The sequence below is a fragment of the Haliotis rubra genome, unplaced genomic scaffold, assembly GCF_003918875.1.
Source record: "Haliotis rubra isolate DU_JTF1 unplaced genomic scaffold, ASM391887v1 Scf586, whole genome shotgun sequence".
NCBI classification, from domain to species: Eukaryota; Metazoa; Mollusca; class Gastropoda; order Lepetellida; family Haliotidae; genus Haliotis; species Haliotis rubra.
The window spans coordinates 1-21,822 of record NW_025767286.1 but is presented as its reverse complement, the minus strand read 5'-3'; the positions used below and the strand labels follow the sequence as shown (position 1 = coordinate 21,822).

Genomic DNA, 21,822 nt, shown 5'->3' with positions numbered 1-21,822 from the left:
ATTTGAACATGGTGTTGGCTAATGTTTGGTTTGATTGGAACATGGTATTGGGTAAGGTTTGATTTGAACATGGTATTGGGTAAGGTTTGATTTGAACATGGTGTTGGGTAAGGTTTGATTTGAACATGGTGTTGGCTAAGGTTTGATTTGAACATGGTATTGGGTAAGGTTTGATTTGAACATGGTATTGGGTAAGGTTTGATTTGAACATGGTATTGGGTAAGGTTTGATTTGAACATGGTGTTGGCTAAGGTTTGATTTGAACATGGTGTTGGCTAAGGTTTGATTTGAACATGATATTGGGTAAGGTTTGATTTGAACATGATATTGGGTAAGGTTTGATTTGAACATGATATTGGGTAAGGTTTGATTTGAACATGGTGTAAGGTGGCATAAGGGTTTGATTTGAACATGGTGTTGGCTAAGGTTTGATTTGAACATGGTGTTGGGTAAGGTTTGATTTGAACATGGTGTTGGGTAAGGTTTGATTTGAACATGATATTGGGTAAGGTTTGATTTGAACATGATGTTGGGTAAGGTTTGATTTGAACATGGTGTTGGGTAAGGTTTGATTTGAACATGGTGTTGGGTAAGGTTTGATTTGAACATGGTGTTGGGTAAGGTTTGATTTGAACATGGTGTTGTGTTGGGTAAGGTTTGATTTGAACATGGTGTTGGGTAAGGTTTGATTTGAACATGGTGTTGGGTAAGGTTTGATTTGAACATGGTGTTGGCTAAGGTTTGATTTGAACATGGTGTTGGGTAAGGTTTGATTTGAACATGGTGTTGGGTAAGGTTTGATTTGAACATGGTATTGGGTAAGGTTTGATTTGAACATGATGTTGGGTAAGGTTTGATTTGAACATGGTGTTGGGTAAGGTTTGAACATGGTAACATGGTGTTGGATTAAACATGGTTTGAGGTTTGATTTGAACATGGTATTGGGTAAGGTTTGATTTGAACATGATATTGGGTAAGGTTTGATTTGAACATGATATTGGGTAAGGTTTGATTTGAACATGGTGTTGGCTAAGGTTTGATTTGATTTGAACATGGTGTTGGGTAAGGTTTGATTTGAACATGGTGTTGGGTAAGGTTTGATTTGAACATGGTGTTGGGTAAGGTTTGATTTGAACATGGTGTTGGGTAAGGTTTGATTTGAACATGGTGTTGGGTAAGGTTTGATTTGAACATGGTGTTGGGTAAGGTTTGATTTGAACATGGCATAAAATAAGGTTTGATTTGAACATGGTGTTGGGTAAGGTTTGATTTGAACATGGTGTTGGCTAAGGTTTGATTTGAACATGGTGTTGGCTAAGGTTTGATTTGAACATGGTGTTGGGTAAGGTTTGATTTGAACATGGTGTTGGGTAAGGTTTGATTTGAACATGGTATTGGGTAAGGTTTGATTTGAACATGGTGTTGGCTAAGGTTTGATTTGAACATGGTATTGGGTAAGGTTTGATTTGAACATGGTGTTGGGTAAGGTTTGATTTGAACATGGTGTTGGGTAAGGTTTGATTTGAACATGGTGTTGGGTAAGGTTTGATTTGAACATGGTGTTGGGTAAGGTTTGATTTGAACATGGTGTTGGGTAAGGTTTGATTTGAACATGGTGTTGGGTAAGGTTTGATTTGAACATGGTGTTGGATTAAGGTTTGATTTGAAACATGATATTGGGTAAGGTTTGATTTGAACATGGTGTTGGGTAAGGTTTGATTTGAACATGGTATTGGGTAAGGTTTGATTTGAACATGGTATTGGGTAAGGTTTGATTTGAACATGATATTGGGTAAGGTTTGATTTGAACATGGTGTTGGCTAAGGTTTGATTTGAACATGGTGTTGGCTAAGGTTTGATTTGAACATGGTATTGGGTAAGGTTTGATTTGAACATGGTATTGGGTAAGGTTTGATTTGAACATGATATTGGGTAAGGTTTGATTTGAACATGGTGTTGGGTAAGGTTTGATTTGAACATGGTGTTGGGTAAGGTTTTGATTTGAACATGGTGTTGGGTAAGGTTTGATTTGAACATGATATTGGGTAAGGTTTGATTTGAAACATGGTGTTGGGTAAGGTTTGATTTGAACATGGTGTTGGCTAAGGTTTGATTTGAACATGGTGTTGGGTAAGGTTTGATTTGAACATGGTGTTGGGTAAGGTTTGATTTGAACATGGTGTTGGGTAAGGTTTGATTTGAACATGGTGTTGGGTAAGGTTTGATTTGAACATGGTGTTGGGTAAGGTTTGATTTGAACATGGTGTTGGGTAAGGTTTGATTTGAACATGGCATTGTGTAAGGTTTGATTTGAACATGGTGTTGGGTAAGGTTTGATTTGAACATGGTGTTGGGTAAGGTTTGATTTGAACATGGTGTTGGGTAAGGTTTGATTTGAACATGGTGTTGGCTAAGGTTTGATTTTGAACATGGTGTTGGGTAAGGTTTGGATTTGAACATGGTGTTGGGTAAGGTTTGATTTGAACATGGTGTTGGGTAAGGTTTGATTTGAACATGGTGTTGGCTAAGGTTTGATTTGAACATGGTGTTGGGTAAGGTTTGATTTGAACATGGTGTTGGGTAAGGTTTGATTTGAACATGGTGTTGGCTAAGGTTTGATTTGAACATGGTGTTGGCTAAGGTTTGATTTGAACATGATATTGGGTAAGGTTTGATTTGAACATGATATTGGGTAAGGTTTGATTTGAACATGGTGTTGGGTAAGGTTTGATTTGAACATGGTGTAGGTAAGGTTTGATTTGAACATGATATTTGGGTAAGGTTTGATTTGAACATGATATTGGGTAAGGTTTGATTTGAACATGATATTGGGTAAGGTTTGATTTGAACATGGTGTTGGCTAAGGTTTGATTTGAACATGGTGTTGGCTAAGGTTTGATTTGAACATGGTGTTGGTAAGGTGATTTGAACAAGGTTTGATTTGAACATTGAACATATTAGGTAAGGTTTGATTTGAACATGGTGTGGTGTTGGGTAAGGTTTGATTTGAACATGGTGTTGGGTAAGGTTTGATTTGAACATGGTGTTGGCTAAGGTTTGATTTGAACATGGTGTAGTGTAAGGTTTGATTTGAACATGGTGTTGGCTAAGGTTTGATTTGAACATGGTGTTGGCTAAGGTTTGATTTGAACATGGTATTGGGTGGTGTTGGCTAAGGTTTGATTTGAACATGGTGTTGGGTAAGGTTTGATTTGAACATGGTGTTGGGTAAGGTTTTGATTTGAACATGGTGTTAGCTAAGGTTTGATTTGAACATGGCATTGGAATAAGGTTTGATTTGAACATGGTGTTGGGTAAGGTTTGATTTGAACATGGTGTTGGGTAAGGTTTGATTTGAACATGGTGTTGGGTAAGGTTTGATTTGAACATGGTGTTGGCTAAGGTTTGATTTGAACATGGTATTTGGGTAAGGCTCTTGATTTGAACATGGTGTTGGCTAAGGTTTGATTTGAACATGGTGTTGGGTAAGGTTTGATTTTGAACATGGCATAGTTGGGTAAGGTTTGATTTGAACATGGTATTGGGTAAGGTTTGATTTGAACATGGTGTTGGGTAAGGTTTGATTTGAACATGGTGTTGGCTAAGGTTTGGTAAGGTTTGATTTGAACATGGCATTGGGTAAGGTTTGATTTGAACATAGATAATTTGATTGTTAGCTAAGGTTTGATTTGAACATGGTGTTGGCTAAGGTTTGATTTGAACATGGTGTTGGCTAAGGCTTGATTTGAACATGGTGTTGGCTAAGGTTTGATTTGAACACGGTGTTGAATAAGGTTTGATTTGAACATAATATTGGGTAAGGTTTGATTTGGAATGATGGTGTTGGGTAAGGTTTGATTTGAACATGGTGTTAGAATAAGGTTTGATTTGAACTTGGTGTTGGGTAAGGTTTGATTTGAACATGGTGTTGGGTAAGGTTTGATTTGAACATGGTGTTGGGTAAGGTTTGATTTGAACATGGTGTTGGGTAAGGTTTGATTTTGAACATGGTGTTGGCTAAGGTTTGATTTGAACATGGTGTTGGGTAAGGTTTGATTTGAACATGGCATTGGGTAAGGTTTGATTTGAACATGGTGTTGGCTAAGGTTTGATTTGAACATGGTGTTGGGTAAGGTTTGATTTGAACATGGTGTTGGGTAAGGTTTGATTTGAACATGGTGTTGGGTAAGGTTTGATTTGAACATGGTGTTGGCTAAGGTTTGATTTGAACATGGTGTTGGGTAAGGTTTGATTTGAAACATGGTGTTGGGTAAGGTTTGATTTGAACATGGTGTTGGCTAAGGTTTGATTTGAACATGGTGTTGGGTAAGGTTTGATTTGAACATGGCATAGAATAAGGTTTGATTTGAACATGGTGTTGGGTAAGGTTTGATTTGAACATGGTGTTGGGTAAGGCATTTGATTTGAACTTGGTATTGGGTAAGGTTTGATTTTAACATAGCATTTGGTAAGGTATGGTTTGAACATGGCATATCCAGTAAGGTTTGTTTTGAATATGGATTTGGGTAAGGGGTTGATTTGAACATAGCATAGGGTAAGGTTTGATTTTGAACATGGCATAGAATAAGGTTTGATTTGAACATAATATTGGGTAAGGTTTGATTTGAACTTGGTATTGGGTAAGGTTTGATTTGAACTTGGTATCCAGTAAGGTTTGATTTGAATATGGCATAGAATAAGGTTTGATTTGAACATAATATTGGGTAAGGTTTGATTTGAACATGGTGTTGGGTAAGATTTGATTTGAACATAGCATTTGGTAAGGTATGGTTTGAAACATGGTATCCAGTAAGGTTTGTTTTGAATATGGATTTGGGTAAGGGTTGATTTGAACATAACATAGCCGTAAGGTTTGATTTGAACCTGGTATTGGGAAAGGTTTGATTTAAAACATGGCATAGGATAAGGTTTGATTTGAACATAGTATTGGGTAAGGTTTGATTTGAACATAGCATGGGGTAAGGTTTGATTTGAACATAGTATTGGGTAAGGTTTGATTTGAACATGGCATAGGATAAGGTATGATATGAACATGGCATAGAATAAGGTTTGATTTGAACATGGCATAGGATAAGGTATGATATGAACATGGCATAGAATAAGGTTTGATATGAACATGGCGTAGAACAAGGTTTGATATGAACATGGCATTGGGTCAGGTTGATATGAACATGGAATATGATAAGGTTTGATATGAACATGGCATAGAATAAGGTTTGATATGAACAGGGCATAGAATATGGTTTGATATGAACATGGCATAGAATATTGTTTGATATGAACATACGGCATAGGATAAGGTTTGATATGAACATGGCATAGGATAAGGTTTGATATGAAGATGGCATAGAATATGGTTTGATATGAACATAGGCATAGAATAAGGTTTGATATGAACATGGCATAGAATATGGTTTGATATGAACATGGCATAGGATAAGGTTAGTAGTATACACAATAGGCATGTTGTTTAAAACTCCTTGGGAGTATCGTGTTTTGTATTTTATTGGAGGTACAAAAACCACCAAACTGTGAATCGGAAGTAGAATTTGTGATAAACTGTTTCTAGAAGTCTGGTGCGCTCAACTTATAAAACGGGTTCAAGACATCCTTTGCGTTCCTATAGACAGAGCCCAGCTTAGGATGATGATGCAATCTCAGGATATACCTGTTAGACTGAAATGTAAACTATCAAGTCCCTGGTAGCTCAATCGGTTGAGGTGCGGATTTAGCATGTGTAGTCGCGCAGCTATGCATTGTTAGATCGTATCCCACCGTTGCCTCAATGGGTTCCTTGCAACTTTCGTGTGTTTCGTTGGTGGTCGCAAGGAATCAGGATCACATCAGCTGCACTCAGCTGAATTGGGGCACTCTCATGGTGAGAGAAAGGTAGCCGTCACATAAGTCCCCTAGGGAGAAGTTGCGCAACCTTCATCTTTCTACTTCACCTTAAGGGAATTGTGGCTACCGGGTATGTTTTGCTACTTTTTTATTTTAATCTTTCTATCTTTACCTATTGTTACAACCACCATGACTGTTAGGTGAGTGAGCCGCTTTTAGCAAATATTCCAGCAATACCAGACATGGGCTTCACACAATGTACCCATGTGGTGAATCGAACCCCCCATTGTAAATGAAGCTGTTTGATACTTGTGTACATCATCTCACTACTTACATTGGTAAAATTGAGTGCACTGTGTTTACTCGTATATTCACACCGTTAACATCATCAAGGATGCTCACTAAGCCTTGGCTGTGATGCAGATTTTCCAGGATGTTTACCACGCCGTCGAATTCCGACACCATCTGCAATCCCTGTTTGCGTCCCGGGTTTGCTCGACAGCATGTGAGCTACTTTTTGCGATAGCGCGCTGATGATAACATCGCGTCTTTGTGTTGGGATGTAAGCCACGAGCAGCGTTCCGTTGTTCACGACTTTTGTCAGGTAGTGATCTTTGTTGTCTGTGAAAACATAAGGAGAGCCGAGCGTGATGTTTAGATTCCAATCGATTTGGGATTGCACTAATACCCATTTGTTGTCGTCGTTGAAGATGAGAGTGTAGTGTGTGTTTCTTGAGACGGCCATGGTCTCGACGTCGTCCAGGTGGAACAACCTGCCGCGGAAGGCTGGGGTTATCGTCCATTCATCCTCATCGTTGCGTATCAGGTCGTACCGAGTGTTGTTGACCGCTCCTTCAGTATTGACGAAATCGTCTAGGTCGTTGTTCTTGCCACCAGCAGAGGGTGGCAGTTCGACGCGTTTGTAAATGCTGTTTTTCACTTGCAAGGCGTACAGTTTGCCATCGACTCCGGGTTCGTCGAATCCGCGGGTGTCACCGAGGTCGGAGATTGCTATGTTGGCACATTTTCTAACGCGTGTTCCTGGACCATGAGACTCCGTCATTGTTTTTGTACGTGTAGCGTCACGCTGAGATATCATATACTTACAGGATAGTGTTTAACGTCTAAAACCGATATTTTCAATTCCGTGATGTTGCCTCGGATTAATTTCTTGTAATGCCGCAACGAAAACGATTTGGTTCTGCCGTCGTTGTACTTTTCCGTTTTCACCGGCACGGCTCTCAGCTGTGTGGAAGGTCATTCGCCTTGAACGTTGTCGGTTGTGCACAGCTGATCGAGATGAATGCACAGTTCGCGATCACGGACGAGATGATCGGTAATTTCGCGCCTGTCATGGTGGTTTCGGTGGTATGTTGTTCGATGTAAACCCGAAGCGTTTTAGACAACGGCTTTCTGAGTCTCAAGTGTTTTTTTCAGTTGTTGGCTAACATGACCCTGCCGTTCGAGTCGTTCATTTTGAGATTTCTTCGGGTTTGAAGGTTTCTTCGTTGAGCGAGCACATGCTGTAGTATCCGTCCGTTATTTGGTTGCGGACGTTATTGACATAACAGCTTGTTGTTTTGCCGTTGATGTTGGTCCATCGTGGGTAGTAGGTGATATCGCGAGAGGCCAGCGACTTCGAGCTGACCCGGACATGCTATCAATCTTGTGCAGCAGTTGAAATGACTTCGCCACTTGTGATTCCTGGAAGCGTCACATACATATTGAAAAGTAGATATGAATAATAAAAAATATAACAATTCAAAATATGTACAAACCGGGAGTGTTTTATTCTAAAAGTGAAAATATAAGTGCTGATGATTTCACGCAACCGAAGATCGTGGTGGATGCAAAGGATGTTTCCCACTTTCAAGCTCGTTTTATAGATTATTTGAAATGTATAGGTTTTCGGTCACGAATGTGAAAACGGTACATGCTTGGTTCCACAACCCGATGCAGTTCTGGCAGAATCAATTTAATTTTGCCGTGTGGTGCGCGACGAAGGGGTGTGGCGTGACGTTGAATGACACTCGTTGTGGTCCGCTGGGTCGGTCTGTATTCTTGTTTCATGTGTACTACCAGTTCAGACGTATTTTGAAAAAAATCAGCACCCCAATTCCGCAGGACAAGGCGTGGAATGCCGTAAACAATCCGTACAATCGACGTGCATACGAACGCGTTTGCAATGAATTCGAACTAGATCTGAAGACAGTCGATTGGCGTTTGCAGGGTCCGAACAACGGTTTGGGCATTCCAATCAATCAAAACATGTCTCTAGCGAAAGCCAGCAAACAGCTGGTGAAAGATTGGGGTTACAAGTCGTATCATTACGTCACGACGAACGAGTGGAACGACGATTACATGGCTTTCGACGACAGCAAGGATTACCACGTTTGGAGGTTTGAGCAGGGACCCGAGGACGATTGGAAAATGTTCATGCTGGACACTTCGAAAGGGTTTACTCATGCCGGTGTCGGCAGATTGAATGATTCGATTCGAACGTACGTGTGGGCCGTGCTGGGCGCTCAGTCGCAAACGCGTTCCAACATCCTCGGTAAAGGGATGGCTTACGATGCGCAAATAATTTAATCAGAGGACCTTTGTGGATGCAGACAGCGATCTAATTGCATGTCCGATAGTATAACTTGAGAATTCCAAATCTTAATGAAAAAAGGTTAATGCGTGTAACACGGTGAATTTTACACATCTGGGTACCTTTGACCAATTGTTTCCTTTAGTCAAAGCCTAATGAAAATGCCACATCATGGCACTCTTTTTGAAAAGAAATTATAATATTTTAATGTCACTCTTTTTGAAAAGAAATTATGATATTTTAATGGAACAATTACTCCAAAGTTTCATGTAGGATGGGCATCTCTGCACCTGTGTAACCTGTTTCAGAGTTTGCCACCTGGCTGGGCAGCTGACACGGACATTGCAGCGACGTCAGCCGGACCTGATGATCACTGACAAGGATATTCTGTGTGTGGAGATCGCAGGGCTGTGTCATGATCTCGGTAGGATGCGTTATACAACAGTTGCTTGATATATTATAAGCCTCACGTTAAAGGAATTTACACTGACACTTGTCTCTGAAAACATGTTATATTGGTAAAAACAAATAACTGCATCTGAATTGAAGAATAGTCCCAGTGAGCTCAGAGATTCACATAGAAGGAATTTATGTCCCTGAAAATATGTTATTTTGATAAAAACAAATAACTACATTTGAATATTTGAATTGAAGTATAGTCCCAATGAGCTTGGGTTCACATTTCCTGAACTTGACCAAATCTAGATTTAAATAAAATCACCATTTAAAGTAATATTCCTTCTAAATACTTAAAGTATTTTACTTTTGGCAATTTATGAAGTGTATATGGGGCAAAATACAATCTAAAACCAAATTTCTTGTAAGTTTACATTTTGGCCAATAAAACATTAGGATTTTATTTTTTGAGTGGGGAAAATTACTTTTTATTTTTTCTCATTCTTGAAAAATATACGACTGGCGGATCCGTAAAACAAGAAATCAAATTGGTCTGGCCTGAAATAGAATCTGAAAACCACCAAGTGTTAATATCAATTATGGTATTAAAAGAAGGGCAGGGTGCCCAATTGAGAGGACAGGGTGCTACCCCAGGTAAAAAAGGCCGAGGGGAAACACAAGCTTTATGTTGCTCATTAAGTTGGCATTTCAGTAACCACAGAAATTTTGGCAATTTAGAAAGTGTCTGCTCATTTGGTTCCAAAGCTTCTGACATATGATCAAAATCACATCAGGCACATGTCTTGTGATATTCTAGGTCTGTTTGAAGCTGATACAGAAAGGTTCTTACAGTGTGTGACTGGATGCAACCTCAGTTCACCATGTCCAAATAACATTCAAACAATGGGAGCATTTATCACATGCACCAGCTTGTAGCACTGTACTTAGTCTAAGGTTGCTCGGTAAACCAACTTACTGTATGTTACATATGTTATATTTGGGATTACACTTTCTTAGTAAAGTACAGATTCTAGTACTTTTGTTTCTTCTAGTACAGAATCTGTACTTTACTAAGAAAGTGTAATCCCAAATGTAACATATGTTACATTTGACGACTTTTTAAAATGGCATTGTGTATTTCATTACTGTAAGTTGTAACTTTAAGACCATGTGTATCGAATTGCCTATTTTAGAATGTTTTTTTTTATTTGTTTTCAACCAAAATAATTTGTAAACAAAGTTATCTCAATAGGGGTGCACTACGTTTTCACCACAACATCTTTGCATCAATTTTAGTATTAAGACATTTACAGGTATTTAATCTCTTCCCTGTCCCAAAATTGTTTCAGGTTGTGGCAAGATTCTGTGTCAGTTGACAACCCTGCATAATGGTTAATGATTAGTTGACAGGGAAAGCATATGTGGTTTCGCTATGCTGGGTCTTATGGTTCATGTTTTTATTTAATATCAATGATGGTATTTGAATATGTTTATTTTGCTGTTTCTTCTAGGACATGGTCCCTTCTCACATCTCTTTGATCGGGATTTTATTAGCCTCTAGTGTCAGGAGCAGAGTGGAAGGTAAGTAGTACCTGATGTTCTATGACCTGCCTTCCTGTACTTGTCTATGTCGTGTTCCTTAATGTAAAACTTTATGTTAGTCACGGTATGTCTGAAATGTTGACAATGTGATTAGGAACACTCACTCACTCATTTCGTTGATTTAGTTGTTACTGGGTGAAATGTCAATGTTCGTTGTCTCTTGGTAAAATTTCCTTGCTTCAGTTGTTACTGGGCGAAATTTTCTTGCTTCTGTTGCTACTGGGTGAGATTTCCTTGCTTCAATTGTTGCTGGGTGAGATTTCTTTGCTTCAGTCGCTACTATGTGATATCTCATTGCTTTAGTTGCTACTGGGTGAAATTTTATTGCTTCAGTTGTTACTGGGTGAGATTTCCTTATTTTTCCTTTTCCTGACTCATGCTAATTATGCTTGTCGCCTTCCTCTTGCGAATGATAGTGGAACACTTGAAATCCCTTGAAGTTCCCTTCTAAAAAAGCAGATGTAAAATCACTCACCCACGAGTAGTCTCCCTTTCCTCCCTTTTGGCGCCCTTTTTGGTCACATGACCAGCCATGTTTGTCACTCTCACCTCCTTCGTCCTTGAGGACGGTTGTGAGAGCACCTGGGTCCCTATACGGCACATATCCTTTTATATTTTCGGACCTTACATCAAAATTATTGCTGTATACGTTTTTTAGGATTATAGTCTACATTATGGTTTGAAATTTGATCTAAATTTTCCGTTGTTTGACATGTGTTTTCATTGTGTTTACATTTGATGAAAACCTGTATTCGTTGTAGGTACCCTCATTTATTATGTCCTAATTGCACTATTTCATGTTCTTTCAGCTCTTGCTGTAAGTTTTGTGTAAATTTAACCTCTGTTGAATTTACTAATTACCTTTTTGTCCATCCATAGACGTGCTAAGGACTGGGTACGAAGGTATCCACAAGTCATGTCTAAATCGAGTGATTGCGCTGATAACCGTGTGTTAACCACTGCTGCAGATATTCATAATTCCAGTGAATTGCCGAATGTTTCTCAGGAGCAGGTCGCTGTACCAGTGGTGAACGCCGGAGGCCATATAAGAGATCATCGTCTACTGAGCTGACCTCGTCGCAGATGAAGAAGGCTAAATCGTCTTCTACGCAGAAGAAGAAGGCTACTACCATGAAGACTTCATTGAAGTCTATGCTCAGCTCCACGCAGAAGACGAGGTCTTTCTCAGCCGAGATTTTTCCTCCGGAAGAAGCAGACGTTTATGATGATCCACCCATCCTCATACCTGAAGTCACCATTGTCAGTAAGAAGACGAAGTCTGCCTCTACAGCTACATCGGCATCGTTATCAGCGCAGACATTGACAGCAGACCTTCTATCAACGCAGACATCGGGTACCAGAGATAGCAGCAGCGTCAACTCTTCACAAGTGCAGCCAGCCTTAGATGACGTCTCTTCAGTATCAGATGCATCATCCCTGCAGCAGTCTCTTCAGACAACGCAGAACTTCAACCCGGGACTGTTCATGCAACAGTTTACAGACCAGATGATGTTGATGAAACGTCGCTTCGCTCAGGAGAAGGCTGCTATGAAGACCTCTACAACGACTACTAGCCTGCGTGAAGGTTCTACAATCTCTCCACCGCATCCGGATGAAGAGGGAAGCCTGCGCGAAGGCTCATGGACTCGACGATCTTCCCCATCTGAAGTGAGGAGTCTGGACACCGCTACCAACATCAGTTCAGCCGTAGACGCTCCAGAGATTGCTGCTAAGAAGTCTCCACGCAGGAAGAAATCGAGGCGTTCTCCTGAACCCCACAGACGTCGCAGATATGAATCTTCATCACCATCGGACTCTGACGCCCCTCGAGAACCTTCGCGAAGGCACTCCTACAGAGGGGAAGCTACGTCCAGAAACCCACCTTCACGCGGCGACCTAGAGAATCATCTCAAACCTCCAGGAAGGATACACAATCGCATCGGGATCGCCGCCTCACGAAGCTCATCATCATACAGATCATCCCATAGAGACTCAAGTCGTCATGGATCCATAGAGAGCAGAGATGTCCAAATCAGAGGAGGAAGGTGAAGGCATATTCTCTGATAATGGAAGTTAACTCCTGGATCACAATGGCTTGGACTTAGCATCACCTTCTAAGGACACAGATGAGGCGTTTACCTACAAGATGTCCAACGATGATTTCGACATGCTCACTTTTCCACCCGATCGACTCGATCTCTCAAGTACCAGATAACCTCAACGCCAGGAAATTCCCTCTACATAGGATGGAACCCTTCCTGAAGGCTCCAGAGGTTGATGATGACTACAAGATTATCACCGACTCCGTCAGAGAACTTACAAGATTGAGGATAAGAAGTTAGCCAGGCTGGATACAACCACCAGACGCACCTTCTTCTCGGATTAGCCAGATCGAGGGCTATCAACGAAACACTCATCTCGAAGTTCAAGAACTCCTTCGGCGAAGAAGACCAGATGATATACTCCGCTCTACTAATGCAGAAGAGGGACCATCAGTTTATGTCGGAGCACCTAGCATCCACATCAGCGGCCTGACTCTCCTGAAAAGACAAGGATTATTGTCAGCATGCACTTGGAGTGAACGCTTCACCAAGTCCTTATACAGAGCCCCATGCTCAGCATCTTACATCTTCGGAGGAAGAATTGAAGTCGCCAGAGAAATTTCTCATGACTCAAGGGAGGTTATGATGATTAAATCCATCGACACCTTGGCTAATGTGATTCGTCAGACATCCCAACTCTACTCCAACAAATCCAAGTTTGCAGGAGTCCAGAGAGCCAGAGAAAAGAAGAATTCCAGCATGAAAGGAGGAAGAGGCTCCTTTCGTCGCCCAACCTGAGCTCGTAGAGGTAACCCTGGAAGAGGCCGAGCACCTAGGGGTGCAGGAGGAATCAAGCGCTGAAGGCCAGGTTCGGAACGACTGGAGTCTTCCACCCAAAGCCGTTCCTGTACAACCTTCGACAGTGGGTGGACGTCTTCAACGATACTGGGAAAATTGGGGAATCCTACAAGACGACTACGTGTCCCAGATACTACGCAGAGGGTACAAGATACAGTTGGAGGCCAACCCGCAGCTCACAAGCAATCCGATGGCCTTCAACTATGCAGCCGACCAGATAGAGAAACTGGATGACGCTATCAAGATCCTACTTGACAAGGAGGCAGTAGAAGAGATAGATCAAGATCTCATCACGCCCGGGTTCTACTCCCCAATTTTCCTGGTACCGAAGAAGAATTCCAAGGAGAAATTTCCGCTCATCTACAACATGAGGAAGTTCAACCGGGGTATCTACGCAGACCAGCAAAATTCAAGATGATACGTCTTCCTCAGCTCCGACATCTCATTCAAATTACATGCTTCAGTTGTTACTGTGTGAGATTTCCTTGCTTCAGTTGTTACTGTGTGAGATTTCCTTCCTTCAGTTGTTACTGTGTGAGATTTCCTTGCTTTAGTTGTTACTGTGTGAGATTTCCTTTGCTTCAGTTGTTACTGTGTGAGATTTCCTTGCTTCAGTTGTTACTGTGTGAGATTTCCTTGCTTTAGTTGTTACTGGGTGAAATTGTAGTGTTTTAGTTGTTACTGGGTGAAATTTCCTTGCTTCAGTTGTTACTAGGTGAGGTTTCCTTGCTTCAGTTGTTACTGGGTGAATTCCCCTTGCTTTAGTTTTTACTGGGTGAAATTGTAGTGTTTAAGTTGTTACTGGGTGAAATTTCCTTGCTTCAGTTGTCACTTGGTGAGATTTCTTTGCTTCAGTTGTTGCTGGGTGAGATTTCACTGGTTTAGTTGTTACGGGGTGATGAAATGCTATTGACTAAGTGTTTAAGTAAGATAAGATTAGATCTTTATGACTCAAGGGGCGGTGGGGTAGCCTAGTAGTTAAAGTGTTCAGTCGTCACACTGAAGACCGGGGTTTGATTCCCCACATGGTGACAATGTGTGAAGCCCATTTCTGGTGTCCCCCGCTGTGATATTGAGATTACCTTTGATACTTATTATTTCAATTTCATTTTAGCCATCTTCATAATCAGTTCCATTTGAGCAGTGACATTCTGAAATTGATAATTTGTCATATTCTAAAATATTGTTTCTGCTGCAGCATGAAGACGCTTCTGTAGAAATGTTTGATCACTTGGTAAAGGAGAACAGCCTGGAATCTGTGTTTGCACAGTTTGGTTTGACTGAAACTGACCGCATCTTTATCAAGGAACAAATCAAGGGCCCCCCGGAAGAAGAACTTACGCAAACTGTTGAGTTTTGAAAGAATATAATGCAATATTTGAAGCTAAGAACTGCTGTGTAATACTGCTGCAACTCACTATACAGATTTTGATTTTTGTCATGCTTGATCAAGTGTTCTTGGGTATGACTGATGAATTAGATCTGATTGTGATCCTAATTTTTTTCATACCATGTGTTTCACCAAAGTGATAACATAACTCCTTGCACCACTTTGAGCTTTCCTTTCTACCCATGAAGATCCGGGTTAGAATTGATCTTCAACAACCCATGCTTGTCGTAAGAGGCTGACTAACGGGGATCGGGCCAGTCAGGCTCGCTGACTTGGTTGACACATGTCATGGTATCCCAATCACATAGAACGATGCTCATGATGTTGATCACTGGATTGTCTGGTCCAGAATCGATTATTCACAGACTGCTGTCATATAGCTGGAATATTGCTGTGTGCGGCGTAAAACTAAACTCACACCCTGAAAGATGTTAAAAGCAGCGATAAAACCTCTCCACCAACTCACTCCAATAATGGAATGAAAATACACTGTTTCCGACACTGTAATGCTGAAAGTCTATATTTTAGACTTTTTGAGAATGTCTGTTGTATCATTTCATGATATTCCAGGTTTATCCTTACCAAGGGAGAACCAAAGAAAAAAGATTCCTGTATGAAGTAAGTATATATTTTTGAAGTATACAGTGATCTTGCAAAATTAAGACCAGGAGAGCTGTTTCTCATACAATTTAATGACCAGAAACAATCTCCTTAGATGCAGAGATATCTCCATGTTTATTGAAATTCATATGTTACAGATGAACACATGCATACAGATATACAGATTGATACATATTTTGCTGTGTTCTGTACACTGAAAGCACTATGTTTGCTATGAGAACCAGCAGTGGAACTAGTTCATGCTGTTGTCTTCAGCCTACATGGTCTGGTCCAGACTCGATTATTTACAGACTGCTGCCATAAAGCTGGAATATTGCTGAGAGCAGCGTAAAACTGAACTCTCTTGCTCGATCACTCGATCACTCGCTCACTCACTCACTCACTCACTCACTCACTCACTCACTCACTCACTCACTCACTCACTCACTCACTCACTCACTCACTCACTCACTCACTCACTCACTCACTCACTCACTCACTCACTCACTCACTCACTCACTCACTCACTCACTCACTCAGCCTGCATTAGTGACCTTATAGCTCGACTAGGGGCGGTGGGGTAGCGTAGTGGTTAAGGCGTTTGCTTGTCACACTGAAGACCCGGGTTCGATTCCCAACATGGGCACAATGTGTGAAGCCCATTTCTGGTGTCCCCTGCTGTGATATTGCTGGAATATTGCTAAAAGTGGTGTAAAACCAAAACTCACTCACTTACTCACTTTAGCTTGACTACCATGACTCTGCTTAACCTTTTGACCACTGAATTTCATTTCGCTGTAACAGTACAAGGCATCATTCCACAAAGCAATCGTAACTCTGACAACTATGACTCCCATTCTCTGACATAAATATACTGAGGGAAACAAATAAGGGAACACCACTTCATATCAGTGTGCCTTTATATATTCTCAGATTTCCTCTCACAGAGCTATTCAAAGCTGGTAAGGAAAATGGAAAATATTAAAGGAACAATTGAATTTTCATGTGTTTCTTTGTTTCTCCCAGTATATTAATATCGCATTAAGACAGCCTAATTGGGATTATAGAACAGTCTTCATGTGTGGGTTTATGCTGTGCAATAATTGAACTTGTTAATTGTATATTTTTTTCCAGATTGTTGCCAACAAGAGAAATGGTATTGATGTTGACAAGTGGGATTACTTTGCTCTCGAGATTGTCACATGCTGGGCATTAAGAACAACTTTGATCACAACCGCTTCATGAAGTTTTCCGGTCATCCCTGTTGAGGGGGTCATGCAGATCTGTGCTCGGGACAAGGTTTGTAATACTGACATGAGTGTGTGAGGGACTCTGTTTGAACTGTAATGAGATTGTGAGGTAGCTTATGTTATATGTGATGAAAATATGGGTGAAAACTTTGCATCCTGATAGGAAATTCTTGTGGAGAAACATACAAACCAGGAGGCACTGTTTTGATGTTTACAGCCAACCAAGAAATACAAAACAATCTGCAGAAACTAATTAATAATTAATAATAATTAGTGAATTTATAAAGCGCTAAAATACTCCAGGCACTAAGTGTCTTCTCTAAGCGCTATGATGAGTATATACACGGTATTTAAAATGAGTAGGAATGCAGAAATCTAGCAGTGATAGTATTTTCGGAAAAGGAATGTCTTTAAATGAGATTTGAAGTTTTCTAGGGTTGGTGACAGTCTAATATCATGGGGAACAGAGTTCCAGAGAAAAGGAGCAGCATAGCTAAAAGAGCGGTAGCCAAATGACTTCAGATGGCGTTTTGGTATCTCCAGAAGATGGAGATTTCCTGATCTTAATGTTCTCACAGGACTGTGCTTGGAGAGTAGGTCAGTTAGATAACTTGGCGCAGTTGAGTGAAAGCATTGATAAGCAAGTGTGAGAGTCTAAAATTCTATTCTTGCTCGTACTGACAGCCAATGCAAGGTCTTCAAGGCAGGCGTGATGTGAAAACGCTTCTTTGTTCTGCTGATGATCCTTGCACCAGTGTTCTGCACCGTCTGCAGCTTTGTGAGGAGTCTCTCTGGCAAGCCATAATACAGACTGTTGCAGTAGTCTAAACGGGATTGGACTAACGAGCGTACAAGGACACAAGTGGCTCCTCTGCTCTGGAGAGCATTTGTCGAATGTGACAATGTTGCGAAGATGGTGATAGCAGCTTCTGCAAGTGTTGGTAACCTGGCTCTCCATTTGCAGATCAGAGTCAATCAAAACACCAAGGTTTTTGACAGCAGAAAAGAACTGTATGTTAGCATTACCAATAGAAATGTCCCTGTCTACAAAAGGATGTGTTTTCTGGGTTTTTTCCAACAAATGATTGCTTCAGTTTTTCCATCATTCATCTTCAGTTTGTTACAAGTCAGCCATGACTTGCTGGTAATAGTACACTCCTCTAGATGGGAGATAGCATTCTGGGAGTCTCTGACTGCAAATGTTCTCAGAAGTTGCATGTCGTCTGCATAGCCATGATAATCAACACCTTGCGCCTCGATAGAATCACCAAGAGCCATGATGTACACCGTGAACAAGAGAGGACCAAGCATGGATCCTTGGGGTACACCGAAAGATAGAAACTCTCCTTGTGAAGACACATTGGATATGTGTACTGTTTGACATCTATCAGAGAGATATGATGTGAACCACCCCAGGGCTACACCGGTTATTCCAAACTGATATTCAAGCTGGTGTGTCAATGTTGAATGGTCGATTGTATCGAATGCCCCAGACAAATCTAATAGTACAAGGAGACCAACTTGGCCATTGTCCGCAGCATTCTGAAGGTAATTCATGATACATAACAGAGCTGTTTCCTTACTGTGGGAAGCTCTATAAGCAGATTGATACTTGCCAAAGAGGTCATTTTGAAGAAGATGAGCAGATAACCTGCACTTAACAGCCTTCTCAAGGACCTTAGATAAGAATGGGAGATTTGACACTGGTCTATAGTTTTCCACAGATGCACTATCCAAGTTCGATTTCTTCAGTAAGGGCTTGACAACCGCTTCCTTGAAGGCCGTTGGTACACTGCCAGTTGACAAGCTGAGATTAACCAGTCTGGTCATGACAGGCAAAAGAATATCAATATTGTAAAAAAATCAGCTTTGTGGGAACAGGATCCAGTGCACAAGTTGTGGGTTTAGAGGTTTTGATGATATGTAAAAATCTCAGCATCTGTGAATAATTTGAAAGAGGCAATATGTTTACCTTGGAATTTCTGTGATAATTCAGGTGTAACACATGACTGCAGATCTAGAAATGTCCCAATCTTCTCTATTTTCTCAACAAAATAATGACTTAAAGTGTTTGCCAAAGCCATTGAATCCTCTGACTTTGGGAGTGTACTATCCTTTGGTCTTGCCCAATAAAGAAAATAGAAAGTCATAAAGTACACCAGAGGTGGTGGCAGATTCTGTTATCTTATTCAAGCAATACCTAGCTTTAGCTAAGCCGGATAGCCTTAGTGACATTGTTTCTCTCGAAACAGTATATCTGCCTGTTAATCTCCAACTTGGTTTCCTCCACAACCTTTCTGCATGGCCTAGCTCTCTTTGCCTGAAGAATCTCATCACCGTACCATGGAGATGATTTCCTAACTGAAATCTGTTTCACTGTGACTGGAGCGTGCTTTTCAAGCAAAGGCGATAGAGTTTTATTGTAACGATCACACAACTCGTCCAGGTCAGTGTACAAGATTTGACTCTTCTAGATCTTGACGGAAGACATTCTTGTCTATCTTCCAAGTATTCCTACAGGAGATTAGTTCTGTTTGTGCTTTAGGCCTCTTAAGGTTTAGTTCGATTGTTACAGGAGAGTGGTCAGACAACGACACATCATCTACTTGAATTCTCTGTATCAATGATGAATTCTCCGTAGTAAGAACCTAGTCAATGATATGTCCACACCTGTGCGTGGTACTATGCACCACATTGTACTAGCTCATGTGTTTTACAGAGCTTCATGACACGCTTTCAAGTCTGGCTTATCATGCTTGAATCATAGTGGATGAAATGCGCATGCGTGAGAAAATACAGTCAGCGATATTTTGCCTCTCTTAACTTTCCTTCAACAAAATCCAACGTCAAAGGACACATCCAACGGCAATAATAGGGCAGTGTACATCGGAAATCATGGGGATAACGACTGAGGTATGGAGATGCAAAATCGGTGTTTTTCCACCCCGTCTGGACATAAACAAGTCTGTCACATCGACGTGGACTATTGTGACTCCACAACATGGACTCCTGCATGAACTTCCGCTTACAGGATATATTCTGTTTCGTTGTGCTCACGGGTGATATTAGCTTTGCAGTCGCTGGAAACAACTATTCAGGACATATTGGTGAGTTTATAGACAGATTTCAGAACCATTTTGTACCTTTCCATCAATATGCAATCCGGATATCATGTGCTTCACTCACTGCACCGAAAGCATGACTTGTCCTAATGTCGCCCCAGTGACCTACTTTCTGGGTGACGCTTGTGTTTACAAATACTCTACTTAGGGACCAGCGACGTGAAAGTAATCCTGGTCCAATTGACGGACGTAAAACGCCAAACTACACTCCACCAACCCATGCGACACTGATGATTTAAATAACGCAACCACTGCTACAACTAATGCTCTATCGGAACTTACAAAACAAATTGCTGAATTAAACAAAAATGTTTCCAGTATGAAGACTGAAATGACCGAACTTTCTAAGAAAATGGATATTCGCTCTAGGAAAATAGAAGAAGATGTTGCTGAGGTCAAAGTGATGGCATAGACCTCAGAAAACTTGTTGAGGATCAATGGCCGGATACAGACACTAGAAGACATGGTAGACAGGTCCTGAATCATATTCTGAAGAAACAACCTTCTATTTTTTGGTATTCCAGGTGAAGCCAAGGAGTCTCCTACGACTCTCAGATCCATATTCGAGATTTCATATCGGATACACTTTGAGATACCAGACGCTTCTTCTATAATGTTCCGGATTAATAGGCCCATAGACTTAAAACTAAAACTTCAATGGCACCAATCATAGCAAAGTTTGTAAGTCGAGGGCGATAAAGACACTATTCTTGCTGCAGCTAGGACATGTCTTAAAAGGCAGTAAAACACACAGAGTCTCACAAGATTTCAGTCATCTGACTCGCGCTATAAAGAAACTTTTTAATCCCTTTCATGGTACAAGCACGAGGAGGAAGGGAAGGCTGCATTATCTAGTTGAGGATAAACTGGTCATTGAGAAGGTGACATACAGGTGCGATGATCGTTAACCGTAATGATAGCAACGGTGTAGAGGCGTGCCTCCAGACCCCACCCTCGGGACCCGTTACCAGCAAATAGGACACAACGGCCTTGACCCTGAACCCTCAAGATGATATTAATGGACGTTTCACCTCAATTTCCAAACCCTAAGAACCAAACAACTGATGTAAGATACCTGTACTTCCCCTGGTATCATGGAGCGATCAATGGGTTACATAATAAGTTAAGTAACCCTGATTTCATTACCTTCTTAAATAAAATTCGATATCATATGTTTATTAGAAACTTGGGCCTGCAAAGAACACTGAGGATTTTGTAAATGCGTTTATATCATATAAATGTTTTCAGTGTATTATTCCCTAAAGTAAAAACACTTTGGAAGGTATAGTGGTGGTGTCGCTGTATACCTTTCAGGCACACCTAAGTGATCTATTTTCTAGAGTCAAGCCCCACTGAGCGACTGTGTTTGTTTTATCAGTAAAATACCCTAACTATAAATAATTCTGTAGTGATACTGCTGTTCATCTACATTTAGCCAGAAAGCCAGCTGAATACTACTGTGATGGAATAGAGACTCTTGAGACTCGTCTGGCTGACCTCAAGACTGACTATCCAGACAGTGACATCTTGCTATGTGGTGATTTAAACGCCAGAACTGGTAGCAGAGCTGGATCATATCGAAGATGACAGCATCGACTTCCTGCCTCTTGAAGATTTTATGTATGCACGATGCCACCTCAACACCCTCCTCCCACCCCGCGTTAACAAGGACAATGTTGTCACTACTATGGAAGCAGTTTTAGACTTATGGTGACTATTTAATATCAATATACTAAATGAAGATGGTCTAAATGCGTCTGGTGACTTTACCTATATTGGTCCAAATGGATTCAGTAATTCTGACTACATATGTAAGTCATCTTGCTTAAAATCTAATCGTGACTCTGATTTTTAATCTATACTGATTTAAAGCAGTCGTAGACCACTCCCTCTAACATTTCACCCTCATTAACCTTTCTGAAAGTGAGAGAGATGTGAGGGTGTGGTCTTACTGTACCACAATATGCTGACAGGTTATTTTATAGATGGAAAAGGTGAATATAGAGAAGACTTACTTCGATAATTTTAAATCAGATTATTCATGTAATAGTCCATAAGTTTATCAATATGTCTCTTCTAATGATGACATTTTCAGAGAGAGCTGCAG

The 21,822-nt window shown here is 40.8% G+C and overlaps 1 protein-coding gene across 1 annotated transcript in view; it reads left to right on the top strand.

Moving 5' to 3' along the window:
* The window catches only part of LOC124254911 (deoxynucleoside triphosphate triphosphohydrolase SAMHD1-like), a gene marked incomplete at its 3' end in the record, with an annotated part of 48,907 nt that extends 32,265 nt beyond the window's left edge, over window positions 1–16,642 (top strand). Inside the window, 8 exon segments of the mRNA XM_046688752.1 lie at window positions 8,764–8,879; window positions 10,363–10,401; window positions 10,404–10,432; window positions 14,552–14,701; window positions 15,314–15,361; window positions 16,478–16,531; window positions 16,534–16,595; window positions 16,597–16,642. Of these exon segments, the coding sequence (XP_046544708.1) occupies window positions 8,764–8,879; window positions 10,363–10,401; window positions 10,404–10,432; window positions 14,552–14,701; window positions 15,314–15,361; window positions 16,478–16,531; window positions 16,534–16,595; window positions 16,597–16,642 (544 nt within the window).
* Between the last annotated feature and the right edge of the window lie 5,180 nt (window positions 16,643–21,822).